The 20,526-nt window shown below is 59.6% G+C and overlaps 2 protein-coding genes and 1 non-coding gene across 3 annotated transcripts; 2 read left to right on the top strand and 1 right to left on the bottom strand.

Moving 5' to 3' along the window:
* Nucleotides 1-12,275: 12,275 nt before the first annotated feature.
* Nucleotides 12,276-13,277, top strand: PLICBS_004222 (uncharacterized protein; the record flags this gene model as incomplete). Its single annotated transcript, XM_018327059.1, has 3 exons — nucleotides 12,276-12,634; nucleotides 12,715-13,110; nucleotides 13,184-13,277. 3 exons carry the CDS (start codon nucleotides 12,276-12,278, stop codon nucleotides 13,275-13,277), a joined length of 849 nt encoding a protein of 282 aa, XP_018174521.1.
* A 3,510-nt stretch (nucleotides 13,278-16,787) lies between these two features.
* PLICBS_004221 (uncharacterized protein) lies at nucleotides 16,788-18,494 on the top strand (the record flags this gene model as incomplete). Its single annotated transcript, XM_018327061.2, has 1 exon — nucleotides 16,788-18,494. The coding sequence occupies one exon, from the start codon at nucleotides 16,788-16,790 to the stop codon at nucleotides 18,492-18,494; it is 1,707 nt and encodes a 568-aa protein (XP_018174523.2).
* Nucleotides 18,495-20,049: 1,555 nt separating this feature from the next.
* PLICBS_004220 lies at nucleotides 20,050-20,133 on the bottom strand. Its single transcript has one exon. It is a non-coding gene; the product is annotated as a tRNA-Ile (tRNA).
* Nucleotides 20,134-20,526: the final 393 nt, after the last annotated feature.

Raw genomic sequence — 20,526 nt, 5'->3', positions numbered from 1 at the left:
AACGCATCTTACTCGCACAATCACCAGCACTTGGGCCCCATCAATATGGCACACACGCCCAAAACCACCGTGGCGGTCTGGCCGTGGCCCGTCTCCAGGCTTGCTCGAGGCCGAATCCTGGCCTTTTGCGGCGTCTTCCTTCTTACGGTCTTGGTCCTTTGCTCCGTTTCCTTGACGGTGAACACGGCACTGCTGCTAGAGAAACGTGATCCTTTCAAAGCGCTTTTCCAGCCTGGGGACATGGTTCCCATCCGTCTTGATGAGGTGAGTCCAATTGTCTGCATCCTCGAATTTCCGACTAACAAGTTCATAGAAGTCAGGGCCATCATCAAAAGTGAACACTGCCATTGGGCCAAATCAGTTAACGATAGCTGCGATGGACCAGCAACCCGCTCAGCCGACGGTCTTGCCCGAGCTGTCTTCCGCTTTGTTCGGTTCTGAAAGCACCTTGAGTCCCCCCTTGAACCTCTCAGTCGGATCTCCGGGTACGAGATTGGATGATGCTACTGAGACTGAGGCGAGCCAGTCCCCGTCGGAGGTCCTTCTTACTCTTCTCAAGGATGCACTGGCAAAAGCCATCAACATCTCTGCCTCGGTGACTGAGACCAGCACTCAAGCGCAGACTCTGTTCAGATTCACCGGGTCCCTCGCGCCGGCGACTCCCTTCGCGGCCACTTCGAGTTCACAATCATTCCCCCTTTCGCAGCCCAACACGTTTGTTTCCTATGGCTCGGGGCCTCGCCTAGCAAAGCGGTCTGGCCAGCCTGATCTGGGCGCAGAAATCTTTCCGATTCTGAGCCCTGTCTCCGGGGTGGTAGCTCATTTCGCGGTCGTTGATGTCAACGCCACAGCTAAGCTTGTCAGTTCCGTGCTCAGCGCGTTATCAATCGGCACTTCTACAGTTGACAAGGTGCTGCTTGAGGTGGCGAGCCAAACGTCTACCAAGCTGGAACAAGTCCTGCCGTTGGTCATTCCTGCAGTATCAAGCCTCCTTGATCAGCATATTGACGACAGCCCTTTACGAGACGACATCAATGCCACTGCCGTTTGTCAAGACGTTGTCCAAAATGGAATCGCCATCATCAACCAGATTGCGCGAACCACGACGTATCCCATGGATGCTCGACTCCAAGCCGTGACGGACTCGATTGACGTAATTGTCCGTTCCGCCTCTCGCTGTGCCAATGACCTGATATGCATTATCAAGGCCGCGGTCGAAGGCGTCACGGAGGAGTCGGTTGTGCCTTGCGCGGATACTTCTCGTGGAGTTCCCGCCGGCAACGTCGTCACGCTGAATGCGATGTCAACTGCTCCCGGCGCAGCCACATCCGATCCGTTATCCTGGATTGCGCTTGCAGTCGGCAGTCCTCTTGTGGATTATTCAATCTCCATCCCGCTGCCGACTGAATCAACGGCACTCCCAACGTCAAGCCTCCCTCCATACGGACCCGGACAACCGCAGACTACCGCAGCCCAAGACACTGCTTCTTGCGAAGAATCTACTATTTTAGGTATGTGCAACTACGCTTCAGCTAGCATTAGCTGACGGGCCAAGCAATAGCCACGGCATCTCCCAGTTCGTCAGGCTGCCCGCCAGTCTTGCCGTGCCCGACATGTCCTTCTTGCAACGACTGCCCCTGCCGTCAATGCTCACCATCGCCGTCGTGCTCGACCGCAACACCAAGCGACCCGAAACAAATTGGGCCGTGCCCCGAGCGCGGATTTCATTGCTCCGATTGCCTCAATGGATGGTTTTGCCCTCCACAGGAGACCCCCGCCCAACCTGTTCCCTGCGGACTAGGATGGCCCTGTTATCACTGCAAGTCTAGGTGGTTTTGCGCCCAGGACATCCCAGCTTCGCCAACTCTGCCGCTACCAGCTGGAACAGCCTCGTCGGCAGGAGCAGTCACGACACCAAGCAGCTTGCTCACGCCAGCATCAGACACTGCCCCTCCAGCATCGAATTCACTCCAAAGCTGGCAATACGTCGGGTGTTTCCACGATGCCATCAACCGTACGCTGGCTGGCTCGAAGCCTCTGGATTACCTACGGGGAGACATGTCGAACTCCACTTGCATTGACCATTGCAAGTCGAGAGGCTACACGTTTGCTGGCACAGAATGCGGCAAGGAATGCTGGTGTGGATCGAGCATTCGCGATGACGCTGTTAGACTACCTGACTCTTCCTGTGGCAGTCCATGCCAAGGGGCAGGCGGCCAGTTCTGCGGCGGAGATTGGGCAATCTCTGTCTTTACATGCTCCGATGCCTCTGGACCAGCATCAGGAAATACACCTGCAGAGAAATCCTGTTCGACTCCGCCAGCAACGTCGGAACCAGCGCCATCAACTTCGGAGTCCACACCAGCGGCATACGAGCCACCCGAAACGTTAATCACACAAAACTCTGCAGAAACCTCTGCCGAAACTTATAGACCTCTGCTTTAGATGCAAGTGCCGGAGAGCCGCACTAGCTAGGATTCTGTGTGCCCGGCAGATGCGGCGCACGGCTTTTGCGCGTCCGTGCGGCGGACACGATATGTTCATGGAAGTGCTTCTATAATCTTAGAGTCACAAGTCAAGGTATCAGGGCAAGCACTTTGGTCCGTGTCAAGATCTTATCGATGGTTGTCATTCGCTGGCTTTGCTTTGTGTGGATTGTTTGGGCCTTCTGCTGGAAGCCGTGAATATCTCAGGGGGTTTCTCAAGAGTCAGTGATAGCCTGCGAATGAAGAATGATATACTCCTCCCAGGGATTGGCAAGTGCACTTGTTTCAACGCCGTCGGGCTCGAATGTGTAATGCACGAGATTTCCGCGCGTTTATACGAAGGGGCACGTGGACGTATCGCGAAGTCGATGCCGGCCATGGACACGGAGTTTGCCCAAGCGCTGGTACACCGGCCTGCACTTTGCTCTGAAACAATGCGACGTCGTACGAAGTATTTATTCCCGGTATGCAGCCGCGGATGGCGCATGGCTCTGGGACGAAGTAGGAATGACGGTCTCATCAGTCATATCTCGAGACGAGGACTTCCACGGTGACGTCGCACCGCAGCCGATAGGGGGAACGCCACGCTCGCTTAACAGCCTCCTCGGCGCAGTTACGGGCGCTGCCAATGTCTACAGCGCACGCGGCCTGGTCATGAAGCATCTGCCGGCAGGTGGTATTGTATTTCGTAGCGACGGGGGCTGGGTTTCGATGGCGATGAAGGAGGCGGTACAAGGGTGAGGCGACGTTGCGACGTATGCAGCATTGGTGGCCGGATTGGGACGACGGGATGGGGTCTGTCGAAATGAGAAGGTCGAGCAGGGGTCGAATTGGTGATTCTTTGTACAAAGTAGTGAGGGTGCGTGTCCTCGCGCTGCTCAGGTTCCTGTCTAGGATCGTGGGGGAAATGGTAGGCCACGATCAGCTCGCGACCCCAGATGTCGGCCTCGTCTTGTGTAGCTGATGTAGGATCTTGAGAGGCAAGGCTTCATGTTGGGGGCTCAGGGGCCAGGGCGCGGGCAGACAGTGAGCGACGCACGTGGAAATGAGGCAGGCCCAGAACAACCTCGGTGCAAGGATTGGGGCGTGCGTGCCGATTCGAAGCTGGCCGGGGCAATGAACCCACGGTAGGGAGGACAAGCCCGTGGGGAGAGTCTGACATGGACGAGGGTTCTCTGGAGGGTGAGGTTCAGGGGGCCGTGATGGGGCCAGGCTCCATTCACCCGGATGGATCGGTCACAAAGGACCAGGAGCCGCAATTACTTTGTCCTCGCATCGGCCGCGAGAGCCGCGCACTTTGTGCTTTGTACGAATCAGTATGTTGCGTCGTACGAGGGACGCAGTATGGAGAGCGCCACGAGTCGCACGCATGGTGCCAGGGAATAATATGACAAGGAGGGCCCGGTCTGACCTGGCCTGGCTTGCCATGTTCGTTCGCATGCAGTGTAGCAGTGGGCGTGGGGAGCATCCTGGACTGGGGTTTGAGGTCAGAAAGGGGACACAAAGGATGATGAATGCCCTCATTCGCCATGGCTATGCTGTTGCCTTCTTGCTTGGCTGACACTTGTACGCGTGAGACGCGCGTGAGGCCGGCAAAAATCGACGAGAAGACGAATTATACACCGAGCTGGAGCGGTAATTCGTTGTAACCAAGTCACAATTCGTATGCATGATGTGAGCTGCCGAGCGCAAAGCAGCCTCGAACCGTCGGCCCGCTGCTCCGGGTCAGCCTGTGATGTTTTACCGGGGGGTTACGAAGTAGCAGGAGAGCGGCAGCTTACACGTCGGGTGTGCCGTGAGAAACTCGGAACAGGGCGGACGGCCTGCAGACAAATCACCGAGACACTCTTACGAAGTACATACGGTGGTTCAATCTCACCACGCGGAAGGCGAGGCATGGCAAGGCAGGGCGAGCCCAGTCACCAGGGCAGCACCCGCGCGGCCATGTCGTGCGAGTGTCAGATCCTGGGCTGGGGAGAACAGGGAGGACCACTGCGGCGCGCGCGAACGCCCACGACTGTATGTACGAATTACGAGGTGACTTTACTTTGTCCGAGGATAGAGATTGCCAGCCATACCATCCCAAGGGGCGCGGGAGCTGCTGCCACTGCAAATACACCGGCATCAAATGGTGCCGCATATCCGCACGCAGCACTTGGCGCCTGAGAGCGATTACCGTCGTACAATGGCGGGCCGCGATACAACGCGTCTTTGTCTTTGTCCCTCGTGACTTTGTTCAGAGCCTGCCGGCTTGCAGCGGCACAACATTCGTTTACACGTTGGTGAATCGACCGTACTCTCCTCGAAAGCTTCGCCACGGAGCAACGGAAACAAACGTTGACAACCAGGTCAAGAGGCCTTCATTTCGCAGAGCTTGCCATGTCAACACCAGGCAGCCCGTCCTCTCACCTTGGTTTCAGTCCACGGGCGAGGCCCGATTCCGCAGTGGTGCACCGATTCGCGGAATCCAGGTCCTGGACGCGACGCCGGCCCCCTTGCGCCATGTCGTCGTGCTCTTCTGATTTGCAATCGGCTGCTGCGACTGGCACCACCACCGCCGCCCCCATCGCATCCAGAACAGAAAGAAACAAAAAGCCCCATCGTCACCGGCAGAGCCGCTCGCCCGGAGCAAGGGGTGACGGACGGGCAACACCAGCGGTCCATCTTTTTTGCCTAAATCCGGGGCGCACACAGCGCGGCGCCGGGGCGAATCACCAGGCACGTTCCCCGGACGCCACCATCGGTAGCAGCGCTCGGCGACCATGGAAGGGGAGACCTTCGAGCAGGGACGGGCTCCACTCGAGCACACCCTCTTACGCCCGTCCGGGACGGACTTCCCAGCAGCAGCTGTCCGAGGTGACGCGTGTGGACGTGCGCCCAGGCCGCGAGGCACAGAGAGAGAGACCAGGGGGGTTTGGGTGGAATTAACGGGCACGTCAAGAAGCTGTCAAAGTTGTCAAAGCACACAAAAGGCAGGGCCGAGCGGGCAGCGGAAGAAAAGAGAGTTTGAGACAGGGATACGGGACGAGATGAGCTCTTCGGACGGGGGCGCCGAGATGAACTGTGTCACTTCCGGGGCCATTTTTCGTCAGACAAGGCCCAGGCGAGCCAGATGGTGTCCCTCCTCACATTGTGTGATTATTTCCGAGATGTTTCAAGGCCGCTCGCTTAACGGCCTTGAACCGAGATCTCGGTCCCCTTGTCATTCGGTGCGGCCACGGTCTTCCCGTTTCGGATCGAGCATTCGAACGACAAAGGAGCCTCATTCAGCCCGATCGCGCCGGAGCAAGATTAATGACGGGACCGAGATCTGGGGCCAGTGCAGCGGCTGAATAAAGCGTCCAGATACTTCGTAGTTTGTACCATACTCGACGTACACCACACCCAGAGGTGCCATACGGATGATATAGAGAGGCGAGTCAGGGGTGTCGCCTGACATGCCATCCAAAGTGCCCCGGAGCTTGTCCTCACGACCGAGCGCCGCGTGGAGGATGCACCCCAAGGCCCTCAGTGCCGGGCTTTGGGGTTTGTGCGTAGATTGGGTTGACTTAGCCGAATCAGACCAGTCCTTGCTTGGACGGATCGTCGTCGATTCATGAACACTCTGGGCCAAAGGCGTGCAGTCGAGCACCCGTCAAAGTTGCTTCCCAGAGCACAGACATACGTACTCGTGGCTTAGTCGATGGAAGGAGGCCCCAGCCGCAACTTACTGCCGAACCAGCATGGGCCGATGTCATGCCCAGACCCAGGCCGGACCAGCCAGCACGACGCCGCCACGGACGCCATATGGAACGAGGTGTGGAACAGAGGCGTTATCCGCCAACATTCTTCTGGAGTTCCCTTTTCCTTGGCTCGCCGCTCAGGGCCAGTCGATCCAGCCAGCCCGTCCGCGGAGTGGCGCCCGGTGTGCCCACTTATACAGCCCAGCTTCCCGTCGTCCGGGCGCCGAACGTAGCCGACGTACAGTGCTACTGCTCCCCACAGCACGCCAGGCGAGGCGAGGTACGCGAGATCGGGTCCGGGGAAACAAGCATAATGGGAAAGGGTTGGATGGGGTGTGAAGGGTTGACGGTCTAGAAGGAATGCTGCTTGGCCCCGTCGTTTACGTGAGACTGGGGATCCTGGGGGAGGAAGGGGGCCCGCGTGGAAGTCGTGTTCTGGGGTAGAAAGTCTGGAGAAGGGACAGGGCATTTGGCTGACGACGTGACGGTGCCTTGCTCTGCGAGCGGTGCATTTTGCGACATTCGTGCGTGCGCAGGCACACATGAGATACATCTACTACCAGTGACATATCTAGGATTTGGACAAGGTAGCTCTTGCCGGCTCGAAAGCATGGGCAGTGTTCAAAGTATACGGGTGAGGTTTGGGGCATTCCATTTGATGGCGAGGCATGGGCGCCTGGGATCGTCAGCGGCGGCACATGGAAGAGCAAGACAACCAGCGCCGCACCTACATTCGCCAAGACCCTTAACCGGGCCACCGCATTTGCGCAGTCCGAGCGGTCGGTGCTATGCGTGCTTGCTCGACCACTGTGTCGGGTCACGTCTCGTCACCATTGCTATAGTACTACTACAATGGAAGGTCCAACTTCCGAGCTGGCGGCGCCCTCGACGAAAGCAGCGCGAAGCAACACGATGATGCAATAAGAGTCGCAGATGGCTAGCGATCGGGAAAGGATCAGAAGCCCTCGTGGTGGTGGTGGTGGCGGGCGGCGGCGGCGCCACCGGGGCGTGCAGATGGTCACTTAGTTAGCTCCGGCGCTGGGACGCTGGCACGCTGCCGGGTTTCAAGCCTTCGCCGCAACTCTGCCCCGACGGACGGGCGGACGGACGGGGGTGGTTGTGGTGCGCGTGGGATGGCCGCCGCAAGAGCCGAGATGCATGTCCGATTGATTCTTGTGCCAATCCCACGCCAAGGCCGGGCTAGTTAGCTGTGCCCTCGGCCTGCAGGATGGGAGGCGCGATGTGGCTCTCACCATTCACCGGGGGGGAAGGGGGAAGGCTGCAGTAGTAGTTCTAGCCTGCGGACAAAGCAACCGGGGGTGTGAGAGGGCCATTGTACTATCGGCGATGTGGGAGCTCGTCGCAGCGGACCACACACGGAAGAACAGGACGGCATTCACGTCGGCCAAGACGACGGGGCGAGCTGGGGGTGCGGGGAAGCATAGACAGCTGCCGCTGGCGCTGGCGGTTTCGTTGATGAGCGGCGTTCGTGTCAGCCCGTCGTCCTGCGCCGTGGAGGCGAGGATAGCCCAGCGGTCGAGCGCGAACAGGTTACGATCCTCAGGATAACCGGCAGGGAGCTGGCAACGGTTCCCGCATGACTCGGCGGCCCCCAACGCGCTTCTCAAACCGGCGAGCACATCATCCACAGCAGCTCCGTTCGGGAACCACAGAAAGGGAAGCCGCAGTCCACTTTGTCTCGCCAGGGTCCAGGGTCATCCTGCGCTGCGCTACGCTGCCGGCTGCTGCTCCTCGACTCCACGAATGAACACAACAAAAAAAAAACGGACGGCCGCGGTGATGGTGGTGGTGGAGCCGTGCAAGCCTCCGTGGTGGTGGTGGTGGCGGCAGGGCTCCCACGACGTTTGCGGGACCCCGGCCGGGCATCCCTGGACCGCCCGTTTGACCCTCGTGGACGTGGACGTGGACGACGACAGGGACGAACGCTGCCTGTGCCAGCGGAACAGGCTGCTCGATGCGGACAAGACGAGCGGCCGCGGGAGACGGGCTGGCTGACGATCTCGCCGGGGAGGGCCCGCTGTAGCTGCAGCCGCGGCCGAGATGATGACCGTCAGCCCGCCCGGGAGATGATACGGAGACTTTTTTTGGTCCTGTCGTCGACATGTGCGACTCTGCTTGAACGGTTTGACGCGGCCGCACAAGATGGAAGCTCTTCTCGGAGGAATATCATCACGACGACTGGGCGGCTCAAATCTACGGATACGTACATCATAGATTAGGCGAGACGTCAGCGAGCAGGACATCATCGTATTTTGGTATGAGTGTCTCTCGTTTGCCGTGTCTCGCCTGTCGGAGCAGCTTCTCCCCCACCACCCTGTCTGGTCTGTCGGTCATCCAGGCGCAGGGCGCGACGGCTAAAGACCGAGGAGGAGCAGCGAGGATGGTCGCCCGGCCTGCTGTCATTGAATGAGTGAGGCTCCTCATTGAATCCCACTGCCTGTTTCCCACGCGCCACTTGTCTTGGCGAGGGGGGACCTGGCGGCCGATGGAACGCGATTTGCAGCAGCTCCAACTGCCGAATGCTTGCCCTCAACTCACAGGGTGCGAAGCGGGTAGTTAGCATACGCAGCAGGATGAGCATCAATACCGCGCATGGCGAGCTTGTCATTACAATACAACGCTATCGTTGCCGGAGTGTGAGAAAGTAGTGAGCAAGCAGCGTAGAAGGACCGGGGAGGGGAAGGCGGGAATCCCAGGCCGAACACCGAGGCACGGGTGCCGTCGGTGCCGCTCTGCTCCCTGTGTTTGAACCCGTTTCGGACGAGGTTTCCGTTTTGCATTCACCGTTGTACTAGGTATGGAAGCAGCTAATGTACCTGCTCTGTACCGCAGAGCAGAGTAGTATTGCCGGAGAGATGGAGCGATAGAGGGAGAGTAAGAGAGAAAGGCAGGGGGGACGACATGGAGACTGACCGACCCAGTTGAGCCGGGATTCCTGCATTCATCCGCAGCAGGAGCGATCAGCAGCAGGCTCTGCTGCGCGGGGCCCTGCGTGCCACGACCTCTGGGTCTTCTTGCTGTCACGGGCATCGATGGAGGAGGAAGACAAAAAAGCAATTCTGCATAAGACTGGAGCCGAGCTTCGCTGTCTTGCGACAATTGGGGATCGTAGTCAGCGACACACTTGGCGACCAACACCACAGGTAAGTTAGTATGTACAGTACCGTGAAGATGGATAGGGCTGCAGAGCAACAAGCACTGTACGGGATACAGTAAGCACCCGACACGCGCACCGCCTCGCCAACAAACCCGTATTGCCGTTGCTGCTGCTTCTCCTGCTGCTGCTTCTCCTGCTGCTGCTATTCACGGAGCGAGCTCCCAGCAGCTAACTACCCGACCTCCCCACGCGCGCCGAGGCAGCCAGCTAGCCAGCCAGCCAGGATGATTATGCAGTGTTGTTCCGCACCTCACCCTGGGCGGCATGCGGGCATGCGGGCGGGCGGGCAGGTGGGCTGGCGGCGCATGGGAAGGGTAATTATAACTGGAGAAGAAGCCCGGCCTGGCAGCCAGGTACCCCCCCGGGCAAGGGAAGGGGTGGAGGAGGGGGAGAGACATGGAGGGTGTTCCAGAAACACGGCCGGAGTCCGAGCTCTCGCGTCTCTCTCTGGCTGGGGCTCTGTTACTGCTGGCTCGTCTCCATGTCCAACACGACGGCGACGACGACGACGACTACGACGAAGACAACGGCGGCGACGGGGTGTTGTTCTTGCGCACAGAGCAGCCGCCACTCCTCCCCACGTTGCGGATCCGTACAATACCACTCGTACGGGTATTATAGTAGCGTTCAAGCATGGCGCTTTGTCCGTCCCCATCGTGCTGCAGCGGCAGCGGCAGACGACGCATTGCGTGTGCGCAATACGTATTATGTACGAGTAATTCCACCTTTGCCTTGGTTAATAAAATGGCGTTATCAAAGAGAAAAAAAGACACGAGTCCCGCCCGCGTCGTGCCTCCTCCTTTCCGTCTCCTCCTCCTCCCCGGGGGCCGCCGCCGATGGGAAGAATCTGCGCCGGTCGAGATGAGGCTCCAGCCCTGGAGACCCGCCTGCCCAGCCCAGCCCAGCCCAAGAGAGAAGAAAAAGACTAGCCGCACTGCGCTGCCAGCTGCGGCTGCGGCGCCCGTAATGGTAATAGTACGGGACAACTGCAGCGGTGTTGCAGTCACCAACGCCGCAAGACGGTGAGAAAGAGGCGTCCGACCGGTCCCGTGGAGCGCCGACCGGCGATGAGCGGCGCGGCATGCGACGCCCAGCCGTAGCAGGAGCCAGACTGCGAACAAACATGTGGAAGCAACAGCAGCAGCAGCAGCAACGCCATTACTTAGTGGACGAGCAAAGCGGGCGCCGCGGAGGACTCCACCCCGGGTTCGGGACGGGTTCGAGAATTTTTCTGCCTCCCGCCCCCCTTGGCGATTGTTCTTTGCTTTTCTGTTGAGAGTGCTGACCCTCTGGACGATACGCCTTTTTTTTGTCTTCAGCGGCGGCGCCACCATCACGGGATTTGGTGCGGAAAGCAAAGCACCACCCCATGGGCTGTCCGGGCATCAGGTGAGGGAGGAACAAGTGGGACGATTTGCGGTGCTCCTCCACTAGACAGACTTCCCTCCGTCCGCAAACTAAGAGGGTACGCCGTTCTGTCCCTCCGTACTGTAGACTAAGTGCGGACAGTGCTAGCTTGGCCAACTCGATGAGGCAGTGGCAGAGGGGAGACTTGAAAGACACGCCTGTTGAACGGCCATCTGCCTGTTCTCGCCGCCCCCTTCGTCCAGTAGAGCGTGGCCCATCCAGTCAACACCACCAGAACCAAAACTGGAAACCCCCCCAGCTTTGCCGCCCTGGCCTGGCATCACATCCTGGGATGCTGGGTCAATCAATGGCTGATCTCTCTCTCCCTTCCCCTCGGTCGTCCATCCATCCGCCCACACATCCATCATCGCCCATTCATCCATCCATCCAGCCAGCCATCCATGCATCGTCCATCGGCCGCCGCTCCTCCTCCATCCATGCCCATCCCATCCATCCAGCACGCCCATCCACACACCCAAGCACACGCGCACACCCCCCAGACCACGGCGGCGGCGGCCCACCCGGCCACCCGGCTAGCCTTGGCCCCGACATCCCTTCGTCCACCCGCTGGAGACGTCGCCGTCGTTGTGACGGAGCACCAACGTTAGCAGCAGCGGCCAGCGGTATTAGTCGCGCGACAAGCTTCCGCGCTGTGCCCACAACGCGCCGCCAACCCGTGCCAGCAGCTCCAGCTCCAGCACCAGCCAAGGGCCGCATCGCCCGCTCGTCGACCAGCATGACTGCCAGGCAGGTACATGTCCATCCTCGTTGTGTAGGAGAAGGTACTCGTTGTACGCCCCCCCATCTGGTCCCCCCCAACCCTGCCACCTCGGTCTGGTCGCCCGCCTGTCCGCCGCATCGCGTCGTTCATCGCTGCCCCAACACGCTCACACAAAGTCTCCGTCCCTGTCCCCGTTGTCTCGTGACGAGGCCCATAGCTGGCCCATGGCGGGACCCCGTCTGAGTCGTCCCTGCAGGGCTCCTCTCACCCGGGGGGAGGGGGGCCCCTCCCAATGGCCTGCCAATGCTAAAATAATGAAATGCTTCTCTGGCTGAGTGAGTGCCTGGTCCCACGCTACGAGTACGTGTGTGTGAGAGGCGTGTCGTGCTGTAGTACGTAGTAGTAACAACACCCTGCTGCTCGGCCTCAACTTGCCCGACCCTACTTATAAACGTCCCGTCCTTCCCTCCCCCCTCTCCGCCCTGCTTCCCCAGGTTTTTGTTCCTTCTCGTCCTTCCGTGTCAGCCTCCTCCTCCTCCTCCCTCTCACCCGTCCGTTGTCTTTTTGTGTTGCTGGCCCTCGGCCGTCCCGATACCCGGTGCTGCCGCCACAGGATACCCACACTTTAACCTGCTGCTACTCCCTCGCGCCCTCACCACCATCACACCACCCAGAGCCCGGACGCCGGTGCCCCGATCCGCATTCCACGCCCGGCACGCACGCTACGCCTACGTACGCGCCAAAAGTCCGCATCATACATCATGTCGACCGAGTCCGCCACCGTCGTGCCCCCGGCGGCCAACGCTGAAAAGGCCGACATCGTCAACTCCAACGGCGCCAACGGCGACCACCACGTTCACCGCCATCACCACCACGACTACTCCCAGATGACGACCGGATTCGCCCAGGCCGATGCCGGCACCCTCAACCCGGGCATGTGGAAGCCCTACGAGCACCGCAAGCTCGCCAATCCCGCGCCCCTGGGCCTCTGCGCCTTTGCCCTCACCACCTTTGTCCTGTCCGCCGTCAACATGCACGCGCGCGGCGTCTCTGCGCCCAACATCGTCGTGCCCCTGGCCTTTGGCTACGGTGGCCTCGTCCAGCTGTGCGCTGGCATGTGGTGAGCTCTCTCTTTGTTTCTTCGTATTTCTTGGCGCGATACGTGCCCAAGATTGTGTGTGTCGCTAAACGAGATGGCAGGGAAATGGCCTGCGGCAACACGTTCGGCGCGACGGCTCTCTCCTCGTACGGCGGCTTCTGGATCTCGTACGCCATCCTTCTGACGCCCAACTGGGGCATCACGGCCAAGACTGGCCCCTACGAGGGCAATGTGTTCAGCGTCCTCGGCTTCTTCCTCACTGGCTGGTTCATCTTCACCACCATACTGCTGCTCTGCACGCTACGCTCGACCGTCGCCTTCTTCCTCCTCTTCTTCACTCTGGACCTCGCCTTCCTCTTCCTCGCCATGGAGCAGTACGCCAACGACCTGGGCAACAAGTCCGCCGGCCTCGCCCTTCAGAAGACTGGCGGTTTCTTTGGCTTCCTCGCGGCGTTCTTGGCGTGGTACAACGCCCTCGCCGGTATCCAGGACAGCAGGTAAGCTCAGACCGGGAGTCCGTGATCCCCCCCTGTCTGACTCGTCATGCTAACGGTTTTTTCTCTCCCCCAGCAACTCGTTCTTCCAGGTGCCCGTTTTCCACTTCCCCTGGTCTGACAAGGGTCGCGAGCGCCGCGGCATCAAGACGGAGCGCGAGCAGGCATGAGGGTAGCAAACATGCCCCCACCTGCACCGTTGTCGTCTGTCGTCGAATTCGTGCGCCGAGCTGAGTAATGAGCCTTTGACAAATAAAACGCGGGAGCCCTTGATGATACCTCTTTGCCGGGACGTACGGAGGACGTGCACCAACCCCGATCGACGTGGACGGAAGGCGATCCCAGGCCCGCCGCCCATTGATCGGTTGGCTTGGCCTGTCGCCGCCCAACACTTTTTCAAGGTCGACCGGGGAGGGGAGAGAGAGCGTGGGATGTGGTCGCGGTGACGTATTTGGTCCGTACGTAGCCAATCTAATGATGAGACTTTGATGGATGCTATTCTTGTACGGTGCGGTGAAACATGCGTTGGGGAGATCTCGACTCAGGCAGACTCATCATACGCGCGGTTGTGCTCTCGACGGTGCGGTGAAAACATGTGTTGGGAAGATCTCGACTCGGCAGATTCGTTATACGCGCGGCTGTGGCCTCGAAGGGAAAAACTATCTACAAAAGTTCACGATGCGGTTGCCCGTCTGGCCGTGGTCTGTTGGATATCCCGCCCTGTCCCGGAGCAACGGAACCTCGAGGCTCACGGGCATCGGGCCAGCTGAGGTGGCTGGGGGAGGACTTCTGTCGAGACCATTGGTCGACGGGTGAGTCCAACACCAACGGATCGGGCCAACCGGGCGTGGCCATGGTGTTGTGTTGTGCTGCGCTGTGTCGTTGGTTTCGGATAGAGGCCAACTTCAGCACGCACTGGGGCGTGCGGCGAACCCAAGGACGCCATTTGACGGAGGGCTGAGCTACAGGGCAGCCAACAGTGTGCCTGGCCACGATCGATACCGAGGATCACCATGCGTTCGTGCTTCCATAGGCCTAACATGACAGCCCAAGCGTTCTTAGACGCACATACGCCGTGCCTACGCGACGACTGCGCCACGTGGTGAGGAGAGATTTTCACCGGGAGGTCATCCGGCTGGCGAGGCTAAGCTGGCACCTAACTGATATCCCGCGTTGGCAACGTGGAGTTTCATGTACATTCTCCGTGCTTTGCTCCGCTGCGCGTACTGTATGTTGAGCGCCGTATGCAATACGTCCTGGGCCGTCTGTGCGGCCTCCGTGCACTCACTCACTCGAGGCTGGGCACGGCCATGGAGTTGGGTGCGATATTGATTTATTAATACGGTACTGTATCTCATGTATACAGTGCACCCCCAACATCTTTGGCCGTGCTGAGTGCCGGCCTCGTTACCGCGTGGGATTCGGGTGTGCTCAGTAACGTCTGCAGCCTCCGGAGACTTGCATGCGGCGGTCTGTCGTCTTTGTTCTCGCTTCCCGGCCTCGCATCGTGCCGAGTGAGTCTCACGAGTCACAACGCGGACGGGGGCCGGACGTGTCAGTCACATGGGATCGCGTCAATGCATCCTTGTTCACATGACTGTGAAAGTCTGGTTTTTTTTTTTTTTTTGCACCATTCCTTGTCTCGTAACGAAAATGAGCAGGATCGGGGGAGGCCCTCTCCGACGCCTCGATCTGGGCTGATCCGGTCCGGGCCTTTGCTTCCGATGTATGTGTGTGTGAGACGGGGGACCCAGGGTCCGGGTCTCACATCGGCGCGCGCCGAGCCGACGCGAGTGAAATTCATATGCATCAGGCAGTCAGTCAGTCGTTGAGGATGGACCCCCCGGTCGCCCGCGCGTTTACGTAAATGCAGCGTGGCAGCCACAATACTACCACGTACGTATCTGGAATCGGACGTAGGCGGGCGTTGTTTTGCATGTGCCGCCGTGACCTTTCCCATTTTGCTCTTTTTCCTTTTTTTTTCTGTTCCACGCATTGTCTGCCCGTATTGTGTACTGTAATGTACAAGGGCATCATCTCTTTAGATTGCTCCCCTGGCCCTGTACTGGGAACGAGGCGCTCTGCGATCCACTTTCTTCAGCGCAATGGGCGCCAGCGACCGGGACCACGGCGCCACGCCTCGCTGGAAGCCGCCGAAATGAAAAGGGACATTGGGGCGGCGGCGTTGGGTGCTGGACAGACGGCCTGGATGGATTTGACAGGCCGCTCGCAAGCGCGATGCGTGGCGTGAACGGGCGGCGCCGTGTTATAAGACGAGGCGCCGCTGCGGCAGCTAGACGTGGTCTGCGAGGAGGGGCCAATTGATGCTTTCTCTCTTGTTTTGTCACTGTTTCACCGTTTCAATGTTCAACGTTCAACGTTCAATGCCCAATGTCGACTGACTGTCGACAGTAAGTCGGGCTTAGACGGGCCATGAGCAAAAGAAAATCTTTCGGCCGAGCCGCGGCGGCGGCGGTGGCGACCCGCTTTTCTCCGACGGCGGCGGCGGCGGCGGCGGCGCTGCTCAGACTCGGGCGGTTTTCCTCGTCACCGTTTACCCTTGGTTCCCGCTTATGGTTGATTCCAGGGCGCTTTCGTCGGTGCCTGGACAGGGCACGCTGCGAATGACTCCTCGCTCAGACGCCGCCGCAGAGAAGGTCTGCGCAATTGATGCCTCGAGATATATCGTGGTTGTCGACGGTATAAGTCATCGGCCCCGGGCACTCGGTCCAACAAACGGATCCAGCCCTCTCTCTGTGGCAGCCAGCAACCCTCTCCCACCCCGCGTTCCCCAAGGTTTTTTTTGCCGTACCGGAGCGCCGAGGGGCCGCAGCTGTGTGTTTGCAAGGGCGCAGCTACCGTTACCACCACCCACATGCTGCAACCACCACACCAGAGGGCCACAACTCAACCGTCCACCGGCCTATTCCCGACCACCGCCCTATTCCCGCGCCCGCGGCGAGTAGCCAACCCGTTTTCGGAGAGGTCCTCCATTGGCGCTTGGGCGCCCTCTTTTGGGCGGCGATAGACGGGCCAAGTCAGAGTCAAGAGAGGGCGGGACGGCGAGAAAAGTGGCTCGGGGTAGCCCACAACCCCCTCTCTCCCACGTATGGCGGACTCGGACCGCCGAGGCCATCGCTGGCGCTGGCTCCCGGCGCATGGATTCGTTTTTTTCCCACCGGTCTTTTGTTTGTCATGGGCTGAACTGGGGCAAGAAGGCGCGCGCCGCCTGTTTGCGAAACCCCGGGATACTCGACTCTTCAAAAGGACGTCCACTGCCCGCCGTTTTCCTCGTTTCCGCGTTGCCCGTTTGGTATGCTCTCTCTCTCCACGACAAACGACAACTCGATCGCAACCTGTTGGTTCCCTCCGGCGTCGCATTCTGCGTAACCAACGTACATATACGTTCTCCGCGTACAGGGACCGTTTCTCCGCCACCTTTTTGGCCTGCACGAGAAAACGGCAAGCGGCGGCGGGTCTTCTTTGGTCACCGGCCGGCAGCGCAGGAGGAGTGAGCGAGCTTCTTCTGAGTTGAGTGAGTGACTGGCGGGGAGGGGTCACCACCAACAACCCGTCTTCGGACTCGAACCCTGAGGTGTCGATTCGAGAGTTGAGAAGAGTCTCGATCATCGACTCCCCCCCTCCCATTCACGGTACACATAACTCCCTCTGGCGGAGAGATGGAGCCCAACACGCCCACGGGAGACAACAACCGGTCAGCTCCGGCACCGGGTCACCACCACGGTCACAGTCTCAATGGCAACAACACCCAGGCGAGTCCCCCGTCCGATGCTCCCGCGCCCGTGGAAAAGGACAGTGGCCAATACGGTGCCGGCAGTGCGAGAGGTCAAGAGCCGGCCGTTGGCGCGGACGATGAGAAGAAGAAGGGCGTCGTCGAGGACGTGAACCTCGACGCCAGCACCATCAACGACAACGATGTCGACAACCGCGGCTTCCACGAGCCGTCGGTCATCCGGACCGCCGGTAACACCAACAACAACGAAGACGACGAAGAGAGCAGCGGCAACGACAATAACGACAACTCTCACCACAACCCGCCGCCGCCCCCCAACGGCGGCTACGGCTGGGTGTGCACCGCCTGCGTGGCCACCATCAACGCGCACACCTGGGGCCTCAACTCGTCCTACGGCGTCTTCCTCGCGCACTACCTCGCGACCAACACCTTCCCCGGGGCGACGCCCCTCGACTACGCCTTCGTCGGCTCCCTCAGCATCAGCTGCGCGCTGCTGTGCTCGCCCATCGCCACCATCTGCACGCGCGAGTTCGGCACCAAGCCCACCATGCTGGCGGGCGTCGTCATGGAGACGGCCTCGCTGATCTGCGCCAGCTTCGCCAACCGCATCTGGCACCTGTTCCTCACGCAGGGCGTGCTCTTCGGCCTGGGCATGGGCTTCCTCTTCACGCCCTCGGTCGGCATCGTGCCGCAGTGGTTCAGCACCCGCCGGTCCCTCGCCAACGGCTTCTCCGCGTGCGGCTCCGGCCTGGGTGGCCTGTTGTACTCGTTCGCCGCGGGCGCCATGATCCGCAACCTGGGCATCGAGTGGGCGTTTCGCATCCTCGGCATCCTCGCCTTTGTCGTCAACACCACCTGCACGCTGCTGGTGCGCGACCGCAACAAGATCATCGGCTCCAGCCAGCTCGCCTTCGACACCTCGCTGTTCCGCCGCCCCGAGTTCCTGCTGCTGCTGGCGTTTGGCTGGTTCAGCATGCTGGGCTACGTCGTTCTCATCTTCAGCTTGGCCAACTACGCAAACGAGATTGGCCTGGGCGCCTCCGAGGCCGCCCTCATCAGCGCCTTCTTCAACCTCGGCCAGGGCGTGGGCCGGCCGTTTGTGGGCTACTTTAGTGACCGCACGGGGCGCATCAACATGTCTGCACTCATGACGCTTCTGGCGGGCGTGTTTTCGCTCGTCATCTGGGTCAACGCCAAGGTCTACGGCGTGCTCATCTTCTTCGCCATCATCTGCGGCTGCGTCGGCGGCACCTTCTGGACGACCATCGGCCCCGTCACCGCCGAGGTCGTCGGTCTCAAGCACGTACCGTCTGCCCTGAGCCTGGTCTGGCTGACCATTATGCTGCCCTGCCTGTTCAGCGAGCCCATCGCGCTGCAGATCGTCGCCGGCACCGGCAGCTACCTGGGCACGCAGCTCTTCACGGGCTTCATGTTCGTGGCCGCCGCGGCATGCCTGCTGGTGCTGCGCGGCTGGAAGATCGGCCAGGTTCGCGAGGTGGCGCGCCTGATCAACGAGGCGCCCGAGCACATCGACCCGGTCAAAGTCGAGAACAACGAGGAGTACAACGCCCGCAGCCGCAAGGTCGGGCGCAAGCGCATGGTGGCCGACTGCTGCGGGCGCGAGAGGGTGTGAGGGAGAGATGGCATCATTGGGCCGCGAGAGTTTCCCCGGTGGCACGGCGTTTTGTGCCGTGGCCTGTGGCAAAGTCATGGGTCAACCTGGAGACGTGGAGGAAGCGTCTCGCAAGGCCATGGGAACCTCGTCGGCGTACCAGACGGTGTATTTGGCCGCCGAGCCGCGCTTCGGTGGCTTGCCGCGCCCGCGGGACGCATCAACTCGGCATATCTGAAAAGAAAGCATGCACTCTTTGCATATTAAGGCGAGCATGGGTCATTGGCGTACGGTTGGGGCATGAAGCTATTACGGCATATTACAGACAAACAGCATCTAGTACATGTAATAATGATATTGCGAGCATAGAGACTGGCCTCTCCAGTGGCATGACGTATGAGAGCAGAGCAGTGGACGGGGTTCAACGTGCAATTCGGCCCGCAGTCACGTTGCTCACCGTTGTGTTGCAAGCCGGCGCATGTCTCACATTGTTTGTCTGTCGTGCCTGGTCTTGTCCCGAAACCCAATCGGGGAGAGGCGATAGAGCCGTTCGGACATATGGGGCGTCTGCAGATACGGACGTGTCGTCCGCATATCGTGTTGATGCGAGGTATTTGAGGGGGTTTCCATCATCTGTGCGTCCGCGTAGATCGCGGAGCCAGCACGTCGAGTAAACCCGCACGGTAGGAGGACAGCCGTGCGATCGCAAGGTGTCGAGCTCTTGCGCTCGATAGGCGCGGTATGCCTCGTTCAATTGGGTTCACAGAAGAACATGACCTGGGCTCTGGAGACGTCACGGTCTAGGCATAGGTGTTGGCACCTGTGGCCTCACAAGTCACCGAGGAGATGCTGCATGGGATGATGGTCGATTTGACAACATGCAGATATAGAGGGATACGGGCCGACCCCTCTTCCGGGCGCGGCTAGACCCTCCTAATCTGAGCATATGGCAATGACGGGTTTTCGTACAACGTGATACCAGTCTGCAAATCATCCAAGGTATGTGGTGTTCCGTGGGAGTGGGATGAGATGCCGCCCCACAGTCGCGGTTGGAAAACTTCTGACGCGACGCACGTGAGGCACAAAGCCAACAGCACGCGAAATTTTTGTTTGGTTTACAAAGAAGGGCGCAAACCCGGTCAGACGTTGTGAGAAGAGCAAAAAGAATGTGAAATTTCACTTTATTGGGCGTGCAGGGCGTGATCTTGCTTGTGTACCAACACGGTAAGGGAGGTGGTTCAGCGGATGGACGCAGGTGTAACAATTTCCGCGTACATGAATGCGCAGCACTCCTTGGACAACACCAACAACAGGAGTGAAGAGAAAAAGGGGCAAGAAGACAAGAGAACTGGAGAAATCGAAAACCGACACAAAAATCAAAAAGCCTGCCGCAGTGTCGGCGCTGTGATCGACTCTGCAAAGTCGGCCATTCACTCCAGGGTAGCCGCGTCCCAGTCACGTGCACGCCCACCACCAACTTACACACACATCGCCACCGACCACCAGACGGACAAAACGACGACAAAACGGCAAAAAGAAGACGCCCGAGGCCTCATAAACAAAAAAATAATCAGCTTGCTCCCTACAGGGGTCGAACCTGTGACCTTGAGATGACCAAGGAATATTAGTCCCACGCTCTAACCAACTGAGCTAAGGAAGCTTTGAAAGCTGTCAAGCTGTTCTTGTTGGAAGACGGTGCGGTATTTTGGACTAAGAAGGTGGCGTGAAAAGTTTTTCTGTGCTGCAGGGGACCCACTGGGCGTGGGGCACCGCACAGCCTGGGTCTCGGGTGCGCGATTGCAGCATGGCCTTGACTACGGGAGTTCCGGATACTGGGCTGAATTCTTTACCATTGCAACTTGCATGTGGACGGAATATGCGAGACCATGGTGGGGGTTCGATTCTGATCACTCGCCAAGTGATATGAGCATCCAATGGCTGTGGGACAAGGCGTCGACGGGCCTCACATCACGAACCAAGCCGACCGGAGCAAAAATGGTCGACATAGAAAAGGACATGCCGTCCACAACCGACCAGTAGCACCATGAGCGTC

This window comes from Purpureocillium lilacinum, assembly GCF_023168085.1.
Source record: "Purpureocillium lilacinum CBS 284.36 DNA, scaffold_3, whole genome shotgun sequence".
Taxonomy (NCBI): Eukaryota; Fungi; Ascomycota; class Sordariomycetes; order Hypocreales; family Ophiocordycipitaceae; genus Purpureocillium; species Purpureocillium lilacinum.
The sequence above is the reverse complement of the archived record's forward strand: the minus strand, read 5'-3'. Positions and strand labels throughout refer to the sequence as shown.